Source organism: Salvelinus alpinus, chromosome 16 (genome assembly GCF_045679555.1).
Source record: "Salvelinus alpinus chromosome 16, SLU_Salpinus.1, whole genome shotgun sequence".
In the NCBI taxonomy this organism is placed as follows: Eukaryota; Metazoa; Chordata; class Actinopteri; order Salmoniformes; family Salmonidae; genus Salvelinus; species Salvelinus alpinus.
The window spans coordinates 11,590,750-11,618,323 of record NC_092101.1 but is presented as its reverse complement, the minus strand read 5'-3'; the positions used below and the strand labels follow the sequence as shown (position 1 = coordinate 11,618,323).

At 41.4% G+C, this 27,574-nt stretch overlaps 1 protein-coding gene across 1 annotated transcript; it reads left to right on the top strand.

Moving 5' to 3' along the window:
• The first annotated feature begins 701 nt into the window (after positions 1-701).
• On the top strand, positions 702-18,457 carry LOC139541748 (excitatory amino acid transporter 5-like). Its single transcript, XM_071346713.1, has 11 exons — positions 702-959; positions 3,303-3,382; positions 4,278-4,493; positions 8,300-8,342; positions 10,470-10,677; positions 12,417-12,516; positions 13,709-13,942; positions 14,672-14,866; positions 15,279-15,413; positions 17,235-17,337; positions 17,631-18,457. The coding sequence occupies exons 1-11, from the start codon at positions 702-704 to the stop codon at positions 17,784-17,786; spliced, it is 1,728 nt and encodes a 575-aa protein (XP_071202814.1). The 3' UTR covers positions 17,787-18,457.
• The last annotated feature ends 9,117 nt before the right edge of the window (positions 18,458-27,574 follow it).

The window sequence follows — 27,574 nt, the reverse complement described above, 5'->3', positions numbered from 1 at the left end:
AGCAGGTTCATTAGAGAGACTGTTCAAACAGCAAAATAAAGAGGCCAGATGGTGGTGAAAGGGTTGTGAGAACCATGGACCAATCTCAGCTCTATGCTGCTTTCCACCAGGTAATGTTCTGGATAAGTTGGGACAGGCTTCATGTCATCCTTGAATCCTTTTACACTATTACTACATGAAATCCATGATTCATGGGATGTCAAATCTTTTCCCTCAGTAGCCTATAACTCGTCCAAGAAAGTTAAAGGTTTTGCGAAAAGCAAGGTTGTAGCAGTTGACCCGGAAGACTACCCAGAACAGCTAGAAGAGTATGAATCCTCGGTTCTTAGCCTAGTTTTTCCACTGTGCTTCTGCTTCCACCTCTGCTTGCTCTTTGAAGTCCAGGCTGTGTTACTGTAATAGCACTTTGTGACAACTGCTGATGTAAAAGGGGCTTTATAAATAAATGTGATGATTGATTGAGATGACAAGATATAAACAATGAAGTTCAAAAGCATGGCAGCCTGCTACCTAATAACAAATACTTGTTAGATGTTATTACACGCTTGTAAGCCTCTTAGTCCCACATTCTCCCTAACTGTGGGCTTTGACTGGCTGGCATTCACTCTGCACATGCCACGATGGCTTAATCCCCATGCAAGCTAAATTAATTGCCCCCTCCAGAAGAAGTTGACTGTCTTCCCAGTGAAGGACTTGGCATTATGGAGGAGCTACTACTGCCCACAGATGGCAAGGAAACACGGTACAACAATAGTTCGTATTCTCCAAGAGGAGACTCTGGGGGGAAACCCATGTACGATCGTGTCAAGACATTTTTACATGGGACTTTCGTCGTTGACTTGAAACAGTGGCTGAGGGGGTACCTGAAGCTCAACGGCTTGCTGACGCTCTCGGTTTTTGCCGTGTTGGCCGGCTGTCTCCTGGGGTTCATGTTGAGAGGGAGCCATCTCTCTACCCAGGTACGTGGTTCTTTATCACAAAGTCGGATGCATGTGCAAATGCTGCTTGATTATTTGAAGTGCCAGCCTGCCGGGTCCATATGTCTCCCATGGCTTTGCATACATTTCTGTGTTTGACCATCTCTCACTCTTTTCGGATGAGGTGGATCCGTGAAAGTGTTCCACTTAAACGCACGATAGAGCTCCTGTTTGCATTGGAGAACATCAACCGGCAGACGTAATGGACCATTGAGAGAAGCTTCTAGTGCACGACGCCATCAGCAAATGATGGGACTGGAACCTGAAAAGTGGTGTGCGTTAATTGTTATAGCAACAGAGAGCCAGTGCACAGCTAGAAGAGCAGCCCTGGTAGCATGCATTCATCCCCTTGATTAAAAAAGAGGTTGTTGGGGAAGGAGTTAATGACCTCTACTCAGCAACGTGTTTCAGTTCCTGAGAGGAAAGTTCTCCGCTGATGCAAATGTAGCAGTTTCAAGGCATTTTGTGGCAGAATAAATTCTAATCTAGACCATTGATGGTGAACCGATTCCTGTCTTCAGAAAAATAAATGCAGCATATTGTTGGAGAGCAACAGTAGACACCTAGAGAGTTATAGGCCATCTATGGTGCTCATAAGGTAAAGAAGGATAGGTATCGTATGCCCACATTATCACGCCCTTCCTGTCCACTTTTACATGAAGACAAAAGGAATGCGATGTTCAGAACAGTAGATAGTTGAGGTCAATCCAAGCTCAGTCCTGTCAGGAGAAGAGGGGATTATTTGATCTCAGACTTGGCTTGCCAAAGCAAACATGGCCTAAAGTATACTCGATAATCACAGGTGTGTGAGGTGACGCATGACCCAAAGCTGATGATTGTAAGTGAGTGGAGGTTTAACCTGAGGAAATTACTGTGCGTGTTACTACCAAGAGCTACACTCAACAAAAATATAAACACAACATGTAAAGTACTGGTCCCATGTGCTGAATAAAGTATCCCAGAAATGTTCCATATGCACAGAAAGCTTATTTCTCTCACATTTTGTGGACAAATGTGTTTACTGTACATCCCTGTTAGTGAGCATCTTATCCCTTGTCAAGATAATCCATCCACCTGACAGGTGTGGTATATCAAGAAGCTGATTAAACCGCATGATCATTACACAGATGCACCTTGTGCTGGGGGTGATAAAAGGCCACTAAAATGTGCAGTTCTGTCACACAACACAATGCCACAGACGTCTCAAGTTTTGAGGGAGCGTGCAATTGGCATGCTGACTGCAAGAATGTCCACCAGAGTTTTTGCCAGAGAACGCCATTTTAAAGAATTTGGCAGTATGTCCAACCGGCCTTAAAACCGAGGACCACGTGTAACCACGCCAGCTCAGGACCTCCACATCCAGCTTCTTCACCTGCGGGATCGTCAGAGGGGGGAGTATTTCTATCTGTAATAAGGCTCTTTTCTGGTGGAAAACCGATTCTGATTGGCTGAGCCTGGCTGTCAAGTGGGTGGGCAGCCAGGCTCAGCCTGGCAGCCCCCCCCCCAGGCTCACCCATGGCTGTGCCCCTGCCCTGTCATGTGAAATGCATAGATTAGGGCCTAATCAATTTATTTATATTGACTGATTTCCTTATGTGAACTCTAACTCAGGAAAAACTTTGAAATTGTTGCATGTTGCGTTTATATTTTTGTTCAGTATATCTGAGTCACTTAAAGTCATAGATGGCTCTGAGACCCATCAGTGCCATCCAAACATTTTAAACCACGTTGATTTATAATTTTTATCAACACCAATGACTGATGTAAAGCAGTGTTGTGATATCTTGTAATGCAAAAGGTAATAGTCCAGACCTATGAACCAGATTGAATCAACCAATATTATTCACAGCTATTTCTTTACTATTTTGAAAACCAATAACAACCTTTCACCTTTTCACAAGGGGTGAATTTGAAAAGCCTTTTCCTCAATTTCCCTTCTCAAAACATTGAAGGAGAAGGAGCATCGGAGGAGAAGGAACCTTTGATCTTCTATCATGTTCTCCTGACCTCCTTTTGGTGGTTTGAGAAGGAATCTAGGAGAGAGGACATGAGGAATCAAGCAAAAGGCTTTTGACATTCACCCAAGTGTGTGCTGATGGGCACTTTTGTCTAGAAGAAATTAATACTTGAAACAAAAATATCTGTCCAACTATTGTAAAGGGTCTCCTGTGGAAAGAGACAAAGTTTTGGAATATGTTTGAAGGTGCCCTTTTTTTCAACAATCATCCTCCTCAAATGTGTTAAGTCACCAGCTGCCACTGCTTTGGAGTGAGTGCTTCATCCCTACTTAATTAACATGAATGTTTCTTCTGATTTCCCCTCCAGGCTAAGATTTATTTTTCATTCCCTGGAGAACTTCTCATGAGAGTGCTCAAAATGCTGATCCTCCCCCTCATCACGTCTAGGTAAACATCTTTAATGTCAACTTCTTTCCAGTAATGTGGTTGCATATTCAACCAGCAATAGAGTAATAAAACTATAATTTGATCTTCACTGTGAATTCCTCTATTGTTGATTGAATATACTTCACACACCACAAAAAAGAACCAGCCTCAAAAGTGACTTTTGAGAAAAGTGCATAACTGAACTAGGTGTTAAATGAATTGGAGAGAATGCTGACTGCAGTACGACTTTTGATGTTGTTATCACACCGCACCCAATGATAGTAGCTACCCACTATAGACAGGTAATGATATCACTTCTTCATTCAAGTTGAATGGGGCTTAAAACAGTACAACAAAACAAGACTTTAGAAACCAGATTTCAGTAGATTCCATATGGTCGACATAATATGACAGGTTCCAGTTATACTACAACTGTCAGATAGTATATAGCCTTGGCCAATTCCCCAAAAACCAGATATTCCGGTTTTCAGGGGAAATGGAAACAAGGCGACGCTCAAGACGACGCTCCATCTTAACTCCTCCTCCGCATTTACTGGATTGGTTGAACAGTGCAGAAGAGAACCTCCCCCCGCAGTTTTTTTTCTTCTTGTCAATACCAGTATGTAAGGGATCTAGTTTCAGGCATTTATTTTATGCCTGCTATGTTTGGTTAGGTAGTATAGGAAGTAGTGCTTACGACAAACACTTGAAAAGGTGTCCTTCAGCCACTTCAATAGAAATGTTCATTAGATCTCACTTAGGTCCACATTCTCCTTAGTTTCCTTTAATCACTCACTAGAATGGAACCATATTTGAGTACCAATTTAGGCACCTGAGCAATTATTGGGCCATTTTTATTGCATGTTTTCATGATTTCCTCCTAACCAATCCTCTCTCTTTTTTTCTCTCTTTACAGTTTAATGTCAGGCCTGTCGTCTATGGAGTCCAAAGCCTGTTGTCGTGTGGGTGTTCTCACTGTGACCTACTACCTGTGGACCACCTTCATTGCGGTGGTGGTGGGCATCCTGCTGGTGATCATCATCAAGCCCGGGGTGGGCACTGAAATGGACAGCAACAGGCTAGGAGGAGGGCCTGTCATGACTTCTGCTGATGCCTTGCTAGATCTCATTAGGTGAGTGACCAATAAAGATAAACCAGAAGCAAAACTGAAGCGTGATTTCTACTTAAAATATCAAAGGGACTCATTCGTGGAATGGCCCTGCTACAGTGCATTTGGAAAGTATTCAGACCCCTTCCATTTTTACACATTTTGTTACGTTACAGCCTTATTCTAAAATTGATTAAATAAGAATACAATTCTCATCAATCTACACACCATACCTCATAATGACAAAGCGAAAACAGGTTTTAAGACATTCTTGCCAATTTATAAAAATAAAATATAGAAAAGTATTCAGAACTTTTGCTATGAGACTCGAAATTGAGCTCAGTTGCATCCTGTTTCCATTGATCATCCTTGAGATGTTTCTACAACTTGATGGGAGTACACCTGGGGTAAATTCAATTGAATGGACATCATTTGGAAAGGCACACACCTATATATAAGGTCCCACTATTGGCAGTGCATGTCAGAGCAAAAACCATGCCATGAGGTTGAAGGAATTGTCCGTAGAGCTCCGAGACAGGATTGTGTCAAGGCACAGATCTGGGGAAGGGTACCAAAACATTTCTGCCGCATTGAAGGTCCCCAAGAACACAGTGCCTCCATCATTCCTAGATGGAAGAAGTTTGGAACCACCAAGACTCTTCCTAGAGCTGGCCGCCCGGCCAAACTGAGCAATCGGGGGAGAAGGGCCTTGGTCAGGGAGGTGACCAAGAACCCGATGGTCATTCTGACAGAGCTCCAGAGTTCCTCTGTGGAGATGGGAGAACCTTCCAGAAGGACAACCATCTCTGCAGCGCTCCACCAATCAGGCGTTTAGGGTATAGTGGCCAGATGGAAGACTCTCCTCAGTAAAAGGCACATGACAACCCACTTGGAGTTTGCCAAAAGGCACCTAAAGGACTCTCAGACCATGAGAAACAATATTCTCTGGTCTAATGAAACCAAGATTGAACTGTTTGGCCTGAATGCCAAGTGCCACACCTGGAGGAAGCCTGGCACCATCCCTACTGTGAAGCGTGGTGGTGGCAGAATCATGCTGTGGGTATGTTTTTCAGCGGCAGGGACTGGTAGACTAGTCAGGATCGAGGGAAAGATGGACGGAGCAAAGTACAGAGAGATCCTTGATGAAAACCTGCTCCAGAGCGCACAGGACCTCAGATTAGGGTGAAGGTTCACCTTCTAACAGGACAACAACCCTAAGCACACAGCCAAGACCACGCACGAGTGGCTTCGAGACAAGTCTCTGAATGTCTTTGAGTGGCCCAGCCAGAGCCCAGATTTGATCCCGATCTAACATCTCTGGAGAGACCTGAAAATAGGTGTGCAGCAAAGCTCCCCTCCAACCTGATCGAGCTAGAGAGGATCTGCAGAGAAGAATGGGAGAAACTCCCCAAATACAGGTGTGCCAAGCTTGTAGCGTTTACTTATGTAAATGTGATATTTCCGTTTATTTTATTTTATACATTTGCAAACAGTTCTGAAAACCTGTTTTTGCTTCCTCATTATGGAGTATTGTATGTAGATTGATGAAGAAAAACAAACAATTTAATACATTTTAGAATAAGGCTGTAACGTAACAAAATGTGGGAAAGGTCAAGGGGTCTGAATACTTTCCGAATGCACTGTATATCTTCAGTCTAGGGACAAACAATATACAATACATACAGTCTAGGAACAACCAATATCTTCAGACCCCTTCAGCAAAACCTAAGACAGTATTCAATCAATTGCCGACATAGCCCCCGAAAGTAGGGGTGCGGAAGGTGCTGCAGCACCCCCTGAAAAATTTGAATATATTATTTGTATTAATACAAAAATATATATTTTTGAACATTGAATTTTTTCTCTAAAGTAGTGCACTAGGCCTTTACTAGTCCTGCATTAGCGGACCAATGTAGCCCTATGTAGCGCGGGCAAAAAATCACAGCACCCTCACCCCCAAACATCGTCCCCTTTATGGTAGAGTGGCCAGATGGAAGGCACTCCTCAGTCACAGACTCCAGATATTGATTTCCAAAAGGTGCTTTCAGGTGTAAATTGGATTTGTTACAGCAGTGTGTCTTGGATGAAGGGAGTTGAGACTAGATTTAGAAACCGACAGTCCTGTGGCATGGCCCCATTCAGTGCTGGCGGCAAATCTAGCACCCACAACCAGACTGCCAGTTTCTACAGTGAGCTCCACTGTATTGAGACAGTGACAATTGTGTTGTTGTTGTTTTGGCTCCGTACTCCAGCATTCTGGATTTGAAGTGATATAATGACTACAAGGTTAAAGTGGAGACTGTCAGTTTTAATTTCAGCGTATTTTCATCCATATCGGGTAAACCGTTTAGAAATTACATAGTCCCCACCATTTCACTGTACCAAAAGTATTGGGACAAATTCACTTACATATACTGTATATCAGAGTAGTAAAAACGTAAGTATTTGGTCCCATATTCATAGCACGCAATGACTACATCAAGCTTGTGACTCTACAAATTTGTTAGATGCATTTGCCATTTGTTTTGGTTGTGTTTCAGATTATTTTGTGCCCAATAGAAATTAATTGTAAATAATGTATTGTGTCATTTTGGCATCCCTTTTATTGTAAATAATAATATAATATGTTTCTAAACACTTCTACATTCATGTGGATGCTACCATGATTCATGAATAATGATGAGTGCAAAAGTTAGAGGCATAAATACCCGTCATTTCTATTGGGAACAAAATGATCTGAAACACAATCATAACAAACAGCAAATGCATCCGAGTTGGTAGAGTCACAAGCTTGATGTAGTCAGTGCATGCTAGGATTATGAGACCAAATACTAAACTTTTGACTAATTTAATACACATATAAGTGAATTTGTCCAGTTAATCCAGTTAAATGACAGGGGTGATGAAAGTTTTTATAGTAGTCCAAAAGGGATGATTTACAGATGAACCCAGTCATGAACAGTGGGGATACAAATTATCTTCGTGGAGGATTGCTTGACCGGCACACGTCAGGAGGGCTTCTGGCTCGTGCCTGTCTGAAAGTACTTCCCTCTTTTAAGGCCCCTCACAGGAGTCGTCTGCCCTCTTCATCCACTTATTAATTCAACCTCTGACACTGCAGAGTAAAAAGAGGAATAGAGGAGAGCCAGAGTAAAAACTGATAACGTAGGGGACAAATTGCCTCTACTGTGTTCACTGATGTAAAACGAAGACACTTCACAAGTTCTTCATTTCTTTGCAGAGGCATAGTAATTGTTTGGCCCATGCAAATACTTTAAACCTTAAAATACTTCAATTCATAAAATATGTTTTGTATTGTCAAAAAGCTGCACTTTATGCAGACATACATCAAAAGGTATATTCATCACTTATATACATTCTGTGGAATAGACATCAATGATTAGACTGCAGGGGACCACTTTCCTTTGCATGGCTCACAAATTACAAATGGCTCACAAATTACTGTGACAATAGCCTCGCTACTTTTATAGCCTCGCTACTGTATATAGCCTGTCTTTTTACTGTTGTTTTATTTCTTTACTTACCTATTGTTCACCTAACACCTTTATTTGCATTTCACTGTAAGGTCTGTTGTATTCGGCGCACGTGACAAATAAACTTTGTTTTGATTTGATTCAAAAGGTTGAAAAAGCATGTTATTCATGATCATACTTATCAAGTTGGAATTATTATGATTCCCTCTTATACGGTAATAATTACACTTGACCTTACAGATACTGATCAGGAATGAATGGCCATGCGTTTTACCCTTACTGTATGCACCAACATATCAACATGCTAAGCTAAATCATAACATTATCTTTTTACAGGAATATGGTTCCTTCCAATCTTATTGAGGCGACATTTCAACAGGTAACACCAGACCAATGCTAATGTACAGTATGACACATATAGAGTGACTTCAGAAAGTATTCACACCCCTTGACTTTTTCCACATTTTGTTGTGCTACAGCCTGAATTTTAAATATATTAAATTAAGAATTTGTGTCACCATACCCCATAATGTCAAAGTGGAATTATGTTTTTAGACATTCTTACAAATTCATTAAAAATGAAAAGCTGAAATGTCTTTAGTCAATAACTATTCAACCCCTTTGTTATGGCAAGCCTAATAATAATAATAAGTTCAGGAGGAAAGATTTGCTTAACAACTCACTTAATAGAGCAATACAACCCGACATGTACATGTTTGTGAGAGTCTCACCTTTCCACAGAGTGTGTTAGTGTGTAGCCCAAACTGTTCGTACGCTGCACACAGAAGTTGGCAGAAGAGGCTGTACCAACTTCAGATGAGTCCCGTGACGCTTGTGGGGGTCGTAGAGCAAAACAGAGAACACCCACCAAAGCGTTCGTGAGAATTTGTAGGCCAAACAGTTCGGACGCTACAGACTATTCGTGAGAAGACTGCTTTTCGGGGGGTCTCATGGTCTGACAAACACCGCTCTAGCTCTGCCACCTTTCACCGTAGATGCGGAAGGGCGATATCGGCAGATGCGATGGATTGAGCCCATGCCATATATCGATAGCTTAAACAGACGGATTTTGATGGGGATTTTAGAATTAGGTTTCCGCGGGGCCGTGGAAATTGTACGCTAACTGTTTTTGGATGATTACCTCATCGCTGTACCCCAAACATAAAATGATCTGTAAGGTCCCTCAGTTGAGCAGTGAATTTCAAACACAGATTCAACTACAAAGGCAAGGGAGATTTTCCAATGCCTCGCAATGAAAGGCACCTATAGGTAGATGGGTAAAAATAAAATAAAAAGCAGACATTGAATATCACTTTGAGTATGTTGAAGTTATTAATTACACTTTGGATGGTGTATCAATACACCCAGTCACTACAAAGATACAGGCGTTTTTCCTAACTCAGTTGCCAGAAAGGAAGGAAACTTTTAATGGCTGTGATAGGAGAAAACTTAGGATGGATCAACAACATTGTAGTTACTCCACAATAGTAACCTAAATGACAGAGGGAAAAGAAGGAAGCCTCCACAGAATAACAAATATTCCAAAACATGCATCCTGTTTGTAATAAGGCACTAAAGTAAAACTGCAAAAAATGTGGGAAAGAAATTAACTTTATATCCTAAATACAAAGTGTTATATTTTGGGCAAATCCAACACATCACTGAGTGCCACTCTTCATATTTTCAAGCATTGTGGTGGCTGCATCATGTTATGGATATGCTTGTAATCGGCAAGGACTAGGGAGATTTTTAATATAAAAATAAACCGAATAGAGATAAGCGCAGGCAAAATTCTCGAGGAAAAGCTTTTTCAGTCTGCTTTCAAACAGACACTGGTAGACAAATTCACCTTTCAGCAGGACAATAACCTAAATTACAAGGCCAAATATACACTGGAGTTGCTTACCAAGATGTCATTGAATGTTCTTGAGTGGCCTAGTTTCAGTTTGGACTTAAATCGGCTTGAAAGACCAAGGCAAGACTTGAAAATGTCAGTCTAGCAATGATCAACAACCAACTTGACAGAGCTTGAATAATTTTTTAAAGAATAATGTGCAAATATTGTACAATTTAGGTGTGCAAAGCTCTTAGAGACTTACCTCTTAAAGACTCACAGCTGTAATCGCTGCCAAAGGTGATAACACATCTAACATGTGGGGGTGTGAATACTTATGTAAATGAGATATTTCTGTATTTAATTTTCAATACATTTGCAAACATTTCTAAAAACAGGTTTTCACTTTGTTATGGGGTATTGTGTGTAGATAGGTGAGATTTTTTATTTATTTAATCCATTTTGAATTCAAGCTGTAACACAAGAAAATGTGCAACACGTCAAGGGGTATGAATACTTTCTATAGATCTGGTACCATTGTTTATTTAATAATATGCCAGACATAGAAGACCTTTCATTGGTAGTGATTAACAAGTCAAGACAAATCCCTACAGCTCATGGGTATTGTACTTTAAATCACCTTCCTCATCTGCAATGTTCTTATTGATCCAGTACAAAACAGATCTGGTCCACATCCTGAAAGTCCCCAGGGTCACAGTGCAGCCCAACTTTGTGTACATCATGCCTGACGATAGTGACCCCACTGGTCGGACGGTGTTCCTGGAGCTCACTCCACCCCCTGAGATTCAATACAAGACCAGAGCTGGCAGCAGCCAACAGATGAACGTGCTGGGAATCGTCATCTTCTCTGCCACCATGGGTAAAAACAGTTTATCCTCTATTTTTTTTTAAAATCTTTTCTTCTTTTCTGTATCAATGCTACAGTTGAAGTCAGAAGGTTACATACACCTTAGCCAAATACATTTAAACTCAGTTTTTCACAATTCCTGACATTTAATCCTAGTAAAAATGTCCTGTCTTAGGACAGTTAGGATTCCCACTTTATTTTAAGAATGTGAAAATGTCAGAATAATAGTAGATAGAATGATTTATTTCAGCTTTTATTTCATTCATCACATTCCCAGTGGGTCAGAAGTTTACATGCACTCAATTAGTATTTGGTAGCATTGCCTTTAAATTGTTTAACTTGGGTCAAACGTTTTGGGTAGCCTTCCACAAGCTTCCCACAATAAATTGGGTGAATTTTGGCCCATTCCTCCTGACAGAGCTGGTGTAACTGAGTCAGGTTTGTAGGCTTCCTTGCTCGCACACGCTTTTTCAGTTTTGCCCACAAATTTTCTATAGGATTGAGATCAGGGCTTTGTGATGGCCACTCCAGTACCTTGACTTTGTTGTCCTTAAGCCATTTTGCCGCAACTTTGGAAGTATGCTTGAGGTCATTGTCCATTTGGAAGACCCATTTGCGACCAAGCTTTAACTTCCTGACTGATGTCTTGAGATGTTGCTTCAATATATCCACATAATTTTACTTCCTCATGATGCCACCTATTTTGTGAAGTGCACCAGTCCCTCCTAGAGCAATGCACCCCCACAACATGATGCTACCACCCCCGTGCATCATGGTTGGGATGGTGCTCTTCAGCTTGCAAGCCTCCCCCTTTTTCCTCCAAACATAACGATGGTGATTATGGCCAAACAGTTCTAATTTTGTTTCATCAGACCAGTGGACATTTTTCCTAAAAGTACGATCTTTGTCCCCATGTGCAGTTGCAAACCGTAGTCTGGCTTTTTTATGGCGGTTTTGGAGCAGTGGCTTCTTCCTTGCTGAGTGGCCTTTCAGGTTATGTCGATATAGTTTTACTGTGGATATAGATACTTTTGTACCTGTTTCCTCCAGCATCTTCACAAGGTCCTTTGCTGTTGTCCTGGGATTGATTTGCACTTTTCGCACCAAAGTACGTTCATCTCTAGGAGACAGAACGCGTCTCCTTCCTGTGCGGTATGATGGCTGCGTGGTCCCATGGTGTTTATACTTGCGTACTATTGTTTGTACAGATGAACGTGGTACCTTCAGGCGTTTGGAAATTGCTCCCAAGGATGAACCAGACTTGTGGAGGTCTACAAAAAAAAATTCTGAGGTCTTGGCTGATTTCTTTTGATTTTCCCATGAAGCAAAGATGCACTGAGTTTTAAGGTAGGCCTTGAAATACATCCACAGGTACACCTCCAATTGACTCAAATGATGTCAATTAGCCTATCAGAAGCTTCTAAAGCCATGACATCATTTTCTGGAATTTTACAAGTTGTTTAAAGGCACAGTCAACTTAGTGTATGTAAACTTCTGACCCACTGGAATTGTGATACAGTGAATTACAAGTGAAATAATCTGTCTGTAAAGAATTGTTGGAAAAATGACTTGTGTCATGCACAAAGTAGATGTCCTAACCGACTTGCCAAAACGATAGTTTGTTAACAAGAAATTTGTGGAGTGGTTGAAAAACTAGTTTTAATGACTCCAACCTAAGTGTATGTAAACTTCCGTCTTCAACTCTATGTGTATCCATCTCTATCTAAATAATTTTCATTTTGCTTCTTTAGGGCTGTTACTGGGGAAAATAGGCGAGAGAGGAGCACCACTAGTTAACTTATGTCAGTGTATCAACGAATGTGTCATGAAAATCATCAACACTGCTGTTTGGTAAGTGGGGGATGAGCTTTGTAAATAGTTTCCATTATCATGGTTCCACTGGCTCAGTGGTTTAGAGAATGGCAACACCAGGTTTGTGGATGTGATGTCCATTCAGTGTGACTTTCTGAGGTTACGACCTGTACACGGGCATGTGGTGAGAATGGGGTCATTGTCTTGTGGTCAAACTGTGGTGGAGAAGTCAAGCGACTATCTTGCTTCGTTCCACCCAGCAGCGAACTGCACATGCCAAGGATTAGTCAAGCAGGAGTAGCTCACCCTGTGCTCAGGGTCAACAGTGACTTATCCCAGGGATCTCTGGCACCACCAGGGCAGAATGACTGCCCCCTCTCATAGAAGCCACAGCGGTTCAAGGCCGACCGCGGTACTGCAGGCATTGTTTGCAGGAAACAGGATCCCCCATTATAGTGATTAGAAAAAAATGACAATCTTCGGGATCAATCTTTGGGGTCAATCTTTCTTTTTTTTCTTTTTTTTGTGAGTACAGTTTTCACAATACATAGCATGATATAAATTACAATTTATTTATTTTTATTCTGTTTTACTGGGTGGAAACTGCGCATTAGGAAAAACACATTTGACCTATAGGTAACTGCCAAAATAATGGAAACACTTAAAGTGTGTAAATGAGGGATACAAAGTATATTGAAAGCAGGTGCTTCCACACAGGTGTGGTTTCTGAGTTAATTAAGCATCCCTTCATGCTTAGGGTGTATAAAATGTATAAAAATGATGGGCAGGCCACTATTGTCTATCATGGCTATGACCCCATAGGATGACAGTGCCCCCATCCCCAGGCCAGGAGTGGTCACTGAATGGTTTGATGAGCATTTAAACGATATTAACCATATGCCATGGCCACCTCCGTCACCAGCTCTTAACCCAATTGAACCCTTATGGGAGATTCTTTAATAGCGCCTGAGATATCCTTTTCCACCACCATCAACAAAACACCAAATTATGGAATTTCTTGTGGAAGAATGGTTTTACATCCGTCCAATAGAATCTATGCTAAGGTGTATTGAAGCTATTCTGGCTCATGGTGGCCCAACGCCCTATTAAGACACTTTATGTTGGTGTTTCCTTTATTTTGGCAGTTACATGTAGGTTGTATAGAAAGTCTTTGGAGGTGTTTCTTGAACAACAGTGAAACACAGTTCTTCCTTTTTAAATTTCCTGACAGGTATTTTCCATTTGGGATCATATTCCTCGTAGCTGGAAAAATCCTGGACATGCAGGACCCATCTACTCTTGGGAAGAAGCTGGGCTGGTACACCATCACTGTTCTGGCCGGGCTTTTTGTCCACGGCCTCATCCTCCTCCCCTTCTTCTACCTCATCCTGACTCGGAAAAACCCTTTCACTTTCATCAGAGGCCTGCTTCAAGCCTTGGTCATAGCACTGGCCACCTCCTCAAGGTCTGTCTGTGTCCTATTTTCTCATTAAACAATTATATTTTTCACTGTCCTGGAGGGCTGCAGTGTGCAGGGCTGCAGTGTGCAACCAACAACCTGGGTTGAGTTCAATTCCTTTCTTAATTCAGTCAGTTCAGCAGGAAGTGAATTGACATTAAACTCATGTTGAATCGGAAATTGACTTTTTTCAATTTGTGAATCGAATTTCAGTTCACCCCCTGATTTGAAATTAAAGTGACCTCCCCCCATTCAGCTGAGTCATATAACACCTGATTCATTTGATTCAGGTGTGTTAGTGCTGGGTTGGGACAAAAGCTTGCAAACACTGTGGCCCTCCAGGACCAGGTGTGAAGAACACTGTCACAAAGGGTTGAGCTGAATGCATGAAAAAGGTTCCTTATAAAACATTGTAATGTTTGATTGATCATCTCCAGTTTCAAACACTTTCTTTGAAACTGTTAAAACTTACTCAAATGCTTCTGCATCATGTTGCTATTGATCCACATTATGGTGTTTAGAGGCGAACAGTCAAGCACAGAAATGTATTAAGAGAATAATAATGTATTAAGAGAATAATAGCCTAAATGTACCAAAAAAAAGCATGACAGCTGATTGTTGTAATTAAGTAGTGTAAACTAAACTATTCCAAATTGAGGAAAACAAACAATATATCCAGAGGATATCAGTGAGAATGGTAAAAGTCCCTTAACTCAACTCTCTCTCTCTCTTAAGTTCTGCCACTCTGCCCATTACTATGAAGTGCTTGCTGGAGAACTGCAATGTGGATCGGCAGATAGCTCGCTTCGTGCTGCCTGTGGGCGCCACCATTAACATGGACGGAACAGCTCTTTACGAGGCCGTGGCGGCCATCTTTATCGCCCAGGTCAACGATTATGAGCTGGACTTTAGCCAGCTGGTCACCATTAGGTATGTATGGGGTTTCAAATCACTCCAATTCTCATGTAAACTTTCTCATAAAGCTACCCAATCCATATACTGGGTGAAACTTTGAGTCCTAACTCAAAAGCAGTAACCGGTCGGTGTAGTCTGCCATGACAGTCTTGGTTCTGGGTGCCAAGATTATAACCATTTCACAAAAAGTAACATCCTGAATATGACTTCTGTTTCACACAACTACATGGGAATGTCACTGTACAACATTAACGTAATGTTTTTCACGATGAGATTTTGTCACTGTTTTTGATTGAATGAAAAATCACTAAACGTAGGTTGTGTAACTTTTTAAAGGGTATAGCTCATATCATATTAACCATGGCAGAACAATATTGTAATGCACCTTCTTAGCTGAGTAACTGATTGTGTTGGTCTCTGTTTGAAGTATAACAGCAACAGCTGCCAGCATAGGTGCTGCTGGGATCCCCCAGGCTGGCCTCGTCACCATGGTGATTGTGCTGACATCAGTGGGTCTGCCACCTGATGACATCACTCTCATTGTGACCATCGACTGGGTACTGTAAGTTCACTTTGACAACAATTAGTCCTATTCAATATCTTCATAGTAGAACATAAACTACATGTTAATAGTGACTGAAACGGCAGAACATCTTATGTTTAAAAAGTGAATTCATTCATACAGTGGGGCAAAAAAGTATTTAGTCAGCCACCAATTGTGCAAGTTCTCCCACTTAAAAAGATGAGAGAGGCCTGTAATTTTCATCATAGGTACACTTCAACTATGACAGACAAAATGAGAAAAGAAAATCCAGAAAATCACATTGTAGGATTTTTTATGAATTTATTTGCAAATTATGGTGGAAAATAAGTATTTGGTCACCTACAAACAAGCAAGATTTCTGGCTCTCACAGACCTGTAACTTCTTCTTTAAGAGGCTCCTCTGTCCTCCACTCGTTACCTGTATTAATGGCACCTGTTTGAACTTGTTATCAGTATAAAAGACACCTGTCCACAACCTCAAACAGTCACACTCCAAACTCCACTATGGCCAAGACCAAAGAGCTGTCAAAGGACACCAGAAACAAAATTGTAGACCTGCACCAGGCTGGGAAGACTGAATCTGCAATAGGTAAGCAGCTTGGTTTGAAGAAATCAACTGTGGGAGCAATTATTAGGAAATGGAAGACATACAAGACCACTGATAATCTCCCTCGATCTGGGGCTCCACGCAAGATCTCACCCCGTGGGGTCAAAATGATCACAAGAACGGTGAGCAAAAATCCCAGAACCACATGGGGGGACCTAGTGAATGACCTGCAGAGAGCTGGGACCAAAGTAACAAAGCCTACCATCAGTAACACACTACGCCGCCAGGGACTCAAATCCTGCAGTGTCAGACGTGTCCCCCTGCTTAAGCCAGTACATGTCCAGGCCCGTCTGAAGTTTGCTAGAGAGCATTTGGATGATCCAGAAGAAGATTGGGAGAATGTCATATGGTCAGATGAAACCAAAATAGAACTTTTTGGTAAAAACTCAACTCGTCGTGTTTGGAGGACAAAGAATGTTGAGTTGCATCCAAAGAACACCATACCTACTGTGAAGCATGGGGGTGGAAACATCATGCTTTGGGGCTGTTTTTTTGCAAAGGGACCAGGACGACTGATCCGTGTAAAGGAAAGAATGAATGGGGCCATGTATCATGAGATTTTGAGTGAAAACCTCCTTCCATCAGCAAGGGCATTGAAGATGAAACGTGGCTGGGTCTTTCAGCATGACAATGATCCCAAACACACCGCCCGGGTAATGAAGGAGTGGCTTCGTAAGAAGCATTTCAAGGTCCTGGAGTGGCCTAGCCAGTCTCCAGATCTCAACCCCATAGAAAATCTTTGGAGGGAGTTGAAAGTCTGTGTTGCCCAGCAACAGCCCCAAAACATCACTGCTCTAGAGGAGATCTGCATGGAGGAATGGGCCAAAATACCAGCAACAGTGTGTGAAAACCTTGTGAAGACTTACAGAAAACGTTTGACCTCTGTCATTGCCAACAAAGGGTATTTAACAAAGTATTGAGATAAACTTTTGTTATTGACCAAATACTTATTTTCCACCATAATTTGCAAATAAATTCATTAAAAATCCTACAATGTGATTTTCTGGATCTTTTCCCCTCATTTTGTCTGTCATAGTTGAAGTGTACCTATGATGAAAATTACAGGCCTCTCTCATATTTTTAAGTGGGAGAACTTGCACAATTGGTGGCTGACTAAATACTTTTTTGCCCCACTGTATGTCAAAGGAAACCTAAATTGCATTCAGAAGCAAACGTTTTTGGTTGGAGTGAGAGACTGACCTCTGGAGCCTTTGTATTCCCTGTCCTTTCAGAGACAGATTCCGAACCATGATCAACGTGCTGGGAGACGCCCTGGCAGCAGGAATCATCGGGCACTTATGTCGGAAAGACTTTCCTCGCAGACCTACTGGCAAGGTAGGCAGCTGTCACTGTTTAGCCGCAACCACATCATAACAATTGAGTTATAGTCCTAAGCTCCTGTCAAACTGTTTTCATGTGAGATATCAGAGGCCCTACACATTTGAGTCCCTGCACATAATAATGACTGACGTCTTAAATTGATTTAATGTGTCTGCCAGCCAGGGTTACACATTTAACAATCTGAAATCAATATGTCATGTGAATCTAGACCTCAATGTCTGCACAGTTTGTCACTTATTACAGAGATACTGATCAGTGTGTGTGTGTGTGTGTGTGTTCCTCCCTAGTCACAACCTTCATATGGCACACAGAACTCTCACAACATGCAGAACGGTGTGCCTATGACCGAGCTGCCTCTGCACAAGCAGGACTGCTGCTATGATGTGATGGGGGACACAGTCAACGAGAGGCCTACCATCTACTACAACATCTGTCAAGTTTAACTCCTGGAAAGACATTAACCTCAAATGATGGTGCACTTTTCCCCTACTCGTGCCATGAAACGGTACTGAAAGAACCTGCTCCTGCTGTCACCTATTCAGTCTTTTTGTGACTGAACATTTTCGCTTTGTCAGTGACACACTGCAATGGACAAATCAGTGTTTTCCACAAAGACCTTTTATTTAAAAAAAAGTTAAACAGTGATGAGTTAGGAATCACCCAGATGTACTACTACGATCTTGTCTATGTGGTATTGAATCTTGCTATTAACTCGACTCGTCCAACGTCCTGTGGATTCACTGGATGTTTTTTTCACTGTTCCTCACCATGGTCTCTATGGTCCATGTGACAGTCATAATAACAGCATGCAGGTATGCATTTTGAACAACTTGTTTGGCTGGATTTTATTTTTTTGCATGCAAAGGAAGTAGGTCTACTGTCGGGTCATAATGGACATTCTGGGTCAATGGCAATAAACAAATTTCACTCAACTTCGTCTTCTATTTAATGCGCCTAACATTTATTGGCAGTTTCAACAGTCTAAAGGGAAAGTACAGGGGGGGAAATGTTGTATAATTCAAAACACAATGATCTTTTTTTGCATGTGACCCTGCTTTTCTTGTATTCAAAAACCTAAATGTAATGTTGCCTTAAATAAAAAATGTCACTTGTCCGCAAGATTAAGTCATTTATCTACACAGACACCAACCATTTCGTCTGCCAATGCACACAGACGAACTACCATACCATTCTTCCCTCAATCATAGCAACATAGTACTCAAGGAATTACATTGTTTCTTCAGATTCATTTATTGTGGTTATTTGAAAAATAATTTGTTTGTTTGTTTTAAGTTGCTTGATTTCTGGTGTATTTATATTTTGTAATCAAATGCAACGTCATGGATGTGAGTTCTCTTCAGTGATTAATCCAGTTAGTTAGGACATGAGGAAGCCATGAGTATGAAGCCCTTGGACGGCAGGCACACGCATGTGCCTCCGGTGTTAGTGAGAGATTAAGTCACGGTGAAGACTTGGACAAAGAAGAAGGATTACCGAGGAGGGTCTTTTGGCTTTAACTGCTTGAGATTACAGTGCTTGAGTTTACAGTGCCTTTGTCATTCACAAGGACATTACTGACCTACTAGCCAGTTGGGCATGGAAGATAAACTTGTTGTAAATGGCATGCTTTTGACTGGTTTGCAAATCTTGTTTGGTTATCTAATAAGGCTGAGGGTTGCCTAAAACTGTCTCAGATTGACCTATCATGTAGGCATAGAACCTTCTCTCCTACTTTTAAAAATGTGTTTTATTTTATTTCACCTTTATTTAACCAGGTAGGCCAGTTGAGAACAAGTTCTCATTTACAACTGCGACCTGGCCCAGATAAAGCAAAGCAGTGCGACAAAAACAACAACACATGGGATAAAAAAACGTACAGTCAATAACACAATAGAAAATCTGTATACAGTGTGCGCAAATGAAACTCTGGGTCGTTCCATTTAATTTCAGAAACCCATGACACTCACCATCTCAGATCGTTCTGAAATGGTTTCTGTAGTTAGAATTGATTGCACCCAAATTTGCCATTTCAATTTATATGATTCATATAATATTCATACCCAACATACCCAAATACCTCATACCCCTGCACATTGTACTGGTACTCCCTGATTGTAGCTCCATTTTTGTGTACTTTATTCCTCGTGTTATTATTTGTCTTTTTAGTATTATGTTATCGTTGATTAGGGCTCGTAAGCAAGCATTTCACGGTAAAGTCTACACTTGTTGTATTTGGCGCATGTGATTAATAAAGTTTGATTTGAACCTAACACCTGAGCAATGGCTCAGATGTGTAAATGGTGAAAAGCCACCCATGGACTCCCCATACCCCACACCAAGCCCACGCCAAAGGTCAGTATACAGTATCAGTTCTCTATGTTTGACAAGTAGTATGAAGCTGCGCCTAGGAGTATTGAGTATTGATGTTAGTATTGATGTTTTTGTTCCCCTGTTCAGAGACGTTAGCCTTTGAAGTCGCTTGCATTTTCTTCTATAAATGAGTGTTATCCACATTGCTGGTGTCCTGTGTTTATTAAATGGACCCTTTTGCAACTGAGTAGAAAGCCCAAAAGCTTTTGCTCATGATGAAAATAAAGGATACGGCCATCCTTTCAATTCAAGCCAGTCCTCAATGAAACCACCATTGGGGAGTGGTCGGGCTCACTTGGACATTCCATTTGCCCAGCTACAAATCGTTTTAAAAACCTGTTCTAGCTGTGTGTGTACAATCAAATGTATTTATAAAGCCCTTCTTACATCAGCTGATGTCACAAAGTGCTGTGCTGTACAGAGACCCAGCCTAAAACCCCAAACAGCAATGCAGTATAAATTGCTTTAAAAATTAGTGCTTCTATCACCAAAGTTACAATCCAAAAATATATCTACCCCACAACATGGAATTCTATCACTAAGCTTCCAACATTCTAATGTCAATATGGGTGATTAACAGTTGTTTACTTAACTAGGTAAGTCAGTTAAGAACACATTCTTATTTACAATGACGGCCAAACCCTAACAACACATACCAATTGTGCACCGTCCTATGGGACTCCCTATCACAGCTGGTTGTTATACAGCCTGGAACTGAACCAGGATCTCTAGTGACACCTCTAGCCCTGAGATGCAGTGCCTTAGACCACTGCGCCACTCGGGAGCCACTAGTTGTAGCTGGTGCTTTCAAAGTTGGTTATATTATATATAATTTGAAAGGTAATGTCATGACTATTCAGAATAACTTGTCAAACAAAGTTTCAAATGTAACAGTGTTTCCTTTTTAAAGCAATTTATACTGGTAATTGACCTGAACATACCGAAAATGTATCTGACGGAGAGCTGTGAATCTAACTTGATGGTTAGTTGAACTGAATAGAAATTAAGAGCGGGCTGGCATGGTTGAGAGCTTTACTTTATGCACAGATTGCACAGATTGGTTTCATACAACCGCTCTCAACCACCAGCTCCAAAAGTATTGGGACACTAACCACGCTTCCATACACAGTTTTTAGGTGAGTAAAGTCATACAGTTTAAAAAACAACCATGACAGCTGTTTTTTAACCTTTATTTAACTAGGCAAATCAGATAAGAACAAATTCTTATTTTCAATGACGGCCTACCGGGGAACAGTGGGTTAACTGCCTTGTTCAGGGGCAGAACGACAGATTTGTACCTTGTCAGCTCAGGATTCAATTTTGTAACCTTTCGGTTACACTCTAACCACTAGGCTACCTACAGCCCCTGTGATGGAAACAGGAAGTTTCAATACAATTGTATAAATGCAGACAGATCACTTTAACATGGTGGAATCTTGTTGTGTAGGTAAAATTAAGTCAGAAATGGCGGTGGAAACGCCTTTATGCGCAAATATTGATATAACAACCATCATATCAAAGTAAACTTGGAGTCACTCGAAGACATGATGTGTGATCCTCCCACTACAGACTCGGGGAACCATGCCGTTCATTAGGCTACAGATTAAATAAATGATGATGAACTTCACAGGGTGGTGAAAGTGCAAGGTGATATTGATGCTCCTATTCAAGGGTCTTATTCTGGTGACATGATGATCGATGCTTGAATGCAGTTTGACAAATACACATATTCTTATCTATAATAATCTCATCGTGTAGACTAGCCTATCTGCACCATCTCTGCGATCTGTTGGCTAGAGTGCACATGCCAAGACCAGAGTAGGCACATTTGCTATTTAGCGCAACAGTTTTATGACAAAACTATAGGTAAAGTTGAAAATGCGATGGAATTTTAGATTTGTATTCAGTACATGAAAAGGTACATTTTCAGGACTACGAAGTCACGTGCTGATTTTTATCTGCGACAAGACAGTTAGGTGGAAACACACCACTGGTGGGAAAAGGCACATGTTTTCTTTACATGGATTTTAGAAAATCTCCCGCCAATTGGAGCTACAGAAATTTTTGGATTTTGGATTTGGACTTTGGATTTGAAATGATACAACGACTGAGTTTAAAGTGCAGACTGTCAGCTTTAATTTGAGGGTATTTTCATCCATGATGGATGAACCATTTAGAAAGCTCATATTTATTTATTTTTACCTTTATTTAACTAGGCAAGTCAGTTAAGAACAAATTCTTATTTTCAATGACGGTTCTAAGGGGGAACAGTGGGTTAACTGCCTTGTTCAGGGGCAGAACTACAGATTTGTACCTTGTCAGCTCGGGATTCGAAACTTGTGAACAGGGTGCTCCATGGTGGCGGTGGTGTTAAGCTACAGACAACGACCGTAAGCTACGGAAAACGAACACAATTGCATTTTATTGATGGCAATTTGTTTGCACAGAGATACTGTGACAAGATCTTGAAGCTCATTGTCGTGCCATTCATCCGCCGCCATCAACTCGTGTTTCAGACATATAATGCATGGCCCCATGTTGCAAGGATCTGTACACAATTCCTGGAAGCTGAAAATGTCCCAGTTCTTCTATGGCCTGTATACTCACCAGACATGTCACCCATTGAGCATGTTTGGGTATGCTCTGGATCGACATGTAAGACAGAGTGTTACAGTTCCCACCAATATCCAGCAACTTCGCACAGCCATTGAAGAGGAGTAGGACACCATTCCACAGGCCACAATCAACAGCTTGATCAACTCTATGCGAAGGAGATGTGTCGCGCTGCATGAGGCAAATGGTGGTCACAACAGATACCGACTGGTTTTCTGATCCACTCCCCTACATTTTTTAAAGGTATCTGTGACCAACAGATGCATATCTGTATTCCAAGTCATATGAAATCCATAGATTAGGGGCTAATGAATTTACACTACATGACCAAAAGTATGTGGACACCTGCTCGTCGATCATCTCATTCCAAAATCATAGGCATTAATATGGAGTTGGTCCCCCCTTTGCTGCTATAATAGCCTCCACTCTTCTGGGAAGGCTTTCCACTAGATGTTGGAACATTGCTGCGGGGACTTGCTTCCATTCATCCACAAGAGCATTAGTGGGGTCGGCACTGATGTTGGGCGATTAGGCTTGGTTCGCAGTCGGTGTTCCAATTCAACCCAAAGCTGTCGATGGGGTTGAGGTCAGGGTTCTGTGCAGGCCTGTCAAGTTCTTCAAAACCAATCTTTACAAACCATTTCTGTATGGACCTCGCTTTGTGCACGTGGGCATTGTCATGCTGAAACAGCAAAGGGCCTTCCCCAAACTGTTGCCACAAAGTTGGAAGCACAGAATCGTCTAGAATGTCATTGTATTAAGATTTCCCTTCATTGGAACTAAGGGGCCTAGCATGAACCATGAAAAACAGCCCAAGACCATTATTCCTCCTCCACCAAACTTCACAGTTGTCCCTATGCATTGGGGCAGGTAGCGTTCTCCTGGCATCCATGAAAACAAAATTAGTCCGTCAGACTGCCAGATGGTGAAGCGTGATTCGTCACGCCAGAGAACGCATTTCCACTGCAGAGTCCAAAGACAGCGAGCTTTACACTACTCCAGCCAACGCGTGGCATTGCACATGGTGATCTAAGGCTTGTGTGCGGCTGTTCGGCCATGGAAACCCATTTCATGAAGCTCCTGAAGAACGGTTATTGTGCTGACGTTGCTTCCAGAGGTTGTTTGGAACTCGGTAGTGAGTGTTGCAACCGAGGACAGACAATTTTTACGTGCTACAGCACTCGCCAGTCATGTTTTGTGAGCTTGTGTGGCGGCCTACTACTTTGCGGCTGAGCCGTTGTTGCTCCTAGACGTTTCCACTTCACAATATCAGCACTTACAGAAATTTGACAAATTGACTTGTTGGAAAGGTGGCATCCTATTGAAAGGTGGCCCTCTTGAAAGTCACTGAGCTCTTCAGTAAGGCTAATGTTTGTCTTTGGAGATTGCATTGCTGTGTGCTCAATTTTATACACCTGTCTGCAACGTGTGTGGCTGAAATAGCCAAATCCACAAATTTGAAAGGTTGTCCACCTACTTTTGTGTATATGTAGTGTATCTACACAGTATAAAACACAATAAGCATGAGTGATCTACAACAGAAAATAGCCTAGTAGCACCACAGAAAAAAACTAATCGCTAATAATCATGCTAAATTGTAATGCCTTAATGCTAGCGCTAACGCTAGCGAGAGTATGCAAGCTAGCATACAGACACCATTTGGCTCCAAACAACAAGACACCAAATATGGTGATGAGTGGAAGCCTAGTTGCCAGCAGTTGGAGAAGTTAGAGCGAGATGGATTTTGGAACAGACTTTGCACATTTTCTAATCAATGAAACATTTGATCTCAATACAACTTTTCCCAAATCTTGAATCTGTTATGAACAGAGTGGACACATTTTGGGGTAGACTTGAACCTTTGCCAAAGTTTATAAAAAATTGCATTGTTTAGAAGGAGTACAAGTAGGTGTTCCCTAACGGAATAAAAAGACAAGACAAGCCGTATAGACTAAGAGTGAAACGCTTACTTATGGGTGATTTTCCAACAATACAGAGTTAAAGATATAGAAATAAAACATAGAAATAGTTGACACGATGATTAAATTCACAGTGAAAAATGAATATAAATAACAAGTAAAAATAACACGGCTATACATAGGGAGTAGAAAATAACATGGCTATATATAGGGAGTCAATGTGCAGGGGTACGAGGTAATTGAGGTAACTATGTACTGTATATATTGGGTAGGGATAAAGTGACTAGGCAACATAATAGATAATAGACGGTAGCAGCAGCAAAAAAGGGTCAATGTATATAGTCCGGGTAGCCATTTGATTAGCTACTTAGCAATCTTGTTTAGAAATCTTATGGCTTAGGCTTGGTGCATTTGTACCGCTTGCTGTGCGGTATCAGATGGAACAGTCTGGCTGGGTGGCTGCCGTCTTCGACAATATTTAGTGTCTTCCACTGACACCACCTGATATAGAGGTCCTGGATGGCAGGGAGCTCAGCCCAGCGATATACTGGGCCATATGCACTGATCTCTGTAGCGGCTTGTGGTCAGATGCCAAGCAGTTGCCTTAGCAAGCGGTGATGCAGACAGTCAAGATGATTGCAATGGTTGTAGAACTTTTTAAGGATCTGAGGCCCCAATTGTCTCAAGGCTTAAAAATCCTTCTTTCACCTGTCTCCTCCCATTCATCTTAACTGAATGGAGTGGATTTAACAGGTGACATCAATAAGGGATCATAGCATTCACCTGGTCAGTTTATGTCATGGAAAGAGCATTTATTTTGTACACTCAGTGTATATGTGTGTGTGTCTATGTCTGTGTGGGTATGGACATGAGTGAGTGCATGTGTGCTAAGGTGTGGTGAATCAGAGCAGGTGGTCAGTCCAGTTCAAGTGTTCAGCAGTCCGATGGATTGTAGATAGAAACTGTCTCTGAGCCTGTTGGTATCAGACCTCATGCTCCGATACGTCTAACCGACGGTAAGGTAGAGAACAACTCGTGGCTGGGGTGTGTGGGGTCCTTGATGATGCTGCGTGCCTTCCCAGGCACCCTTTCGAGTAGATGTTCTGTATGGCCTTCATATAATCTCATCATTATATACAGTATCTCTGATAAGTGTCAATGAGTTAGTAGGTGAATAAAGGAGTGTCCCAGCCTCCTCAATAGCCTTCTCCCACCGAGGAATCACAAGAGTATCCTACCTGCGTCCTTCGTGGAAGAGTTTTGAGATACGCCACACCCCCTTTGAATCAACTGTTGTTTACTCAGAGGAGAAAAGCATACACATATTTAAAAACATTATGCTACTTATCCTTTTATATATAAATGTCACAACTATCTAAATGTCTTTTTACAACTTTACACATTTAATTTGGGATTCCACCCCTGTAAATGTAATTTGCATGAGTTAGTCTCATTTCATACATTTGTTTCCACATTTCCTCCCTTCCCCGGTTACCTTTGACCTCTTTCAATAGGAGGCGAGGAGAGAACGGAAGATGAAGTTGAGCATACCAATTGAGAATCTCCCATTTAAAGGGCAGCAGCCATACTAACAGTGCTCCCCAACCCCTCTCTGTTTTTTAACTGGTCGTTCAGAACAGCACCGATTCTGTGTAATTGAAGTTTAAACACTGTTTTTTCATACTGAACGCAGCTCAGGCTGAAGTGCATTGGCAGGTCACTGAAACAGTTACTTGCTGCCTTTTCCACATGCCAGGACAAAACGGCTCTGTTTTAATGCAATCAGACATTTTTTTAATACTGCATCTGTCAGAGGCCTGGGCTTTTGGGATAGGTGGTACATCTCTCGTTTCTGGATTGCTGGATCATCAGATGCCTTGAGATGCATCCACCTGCAGTCTCGGAGGTAAGCCGCCTGTCACTAAAACCTGCCTGTCACTAAACGTATTATTCTGTACGTAAATCTGTGTCACTCCATTTAGCATTATACAGTACGTTATGTTGGCCAAAACTTGTCCCCACTTAGCTACCTTTTGTCATTTCATTATTTTTGGGCTCATAACCAATGACGATACTAGCAAAGAGGATTTAAATAACTTGTGTGAAAACTCTGTGATACTAGCACATTTCACGGGTAAGACTTTTTTTTATTGTTGATTTATTGATAATGGCAGCCTTCAATTGGAACATTATTTTCCAGCTCAAAAGTAGTAGCATGCATCAGGCCGCCCCATGCCAATGTTTTAGGAGGCTCAGGCCAGCAATCTAAATGCCTGATCAAGGGAGCATTATCCATGGTTTTTAGACAGTACTTTTAATTTTCCAACTTAATAACAATGTAATTTTATTTTTTTATTCCCAGCGATATATCAATAGTTTCGTCAAGAGATGACCCCAATCCCATTGGATGACAGCCCCCCATCCCATTTACACCCCCCTATAGATCCCTCCCTGTAGATCCCTACTCTGTTTATCATATATCCTGATGCCTAGTCACCTTAGCCCTATACATATCTAACCCTCCCACTCCAGTATCCCTGCACATTGTAAATATGGGTATTGGCACTGACCCTGCAACTGACCCTGTATATAGCTTACTTACTTTCTCGTGTGTTTTTGTTCTACTTGACTTTTTTATTTATTTTTATAGTACTTCTGATATTGATCACTGCATTGTTGGGATTGCGCAAGCAAGAAAGGCATTTCACTGTACATGTGAACGTGACGATAACCTGCTTATCTTTCTGAATTTTGTTAATGCTACAACCCTTACATTTTTCATACACAGTAAACTTTGTATATCACATTTTTGTTTGTGCTGAATAATTTTAAATGGCCTATTCAGTCTTATCAGCATGCATAGTTGTGATTGCTCTCAGGTACGGTATACATCCTGTTCAAATATAACCCAAACACAACTATTGACTTATTAGGTCAGAGCCACAGTACGTCATTTGTGTCACTTGTTGTATCCTACGATGGATTCTGTCCTATCACTCGAGGCAGAAATGGCTCTTGATTGTCGTGTAACTAGTATGCACATCATGCATTGATTTATTCAATTTGTTCTAAGTATTTTGTATGTGTGAAATCTAGATGTAGGATACTGTACATCCTACAATTCGTATTTAATTGTATGACCGCAGCTCAATTGGTAGCCCAATGTAATCTAACGTAAGGTATCATATCATACTAAAGCAGGCAAACTTAATATATTATAAATGGGCCAAAGCATACTGGTGCAATCAAGACGTTGGATACTATACGTCCTACAATTTGTATTATATTGTACGACAGCTATTCCATCAATAGCCTAATGTAATGTAACC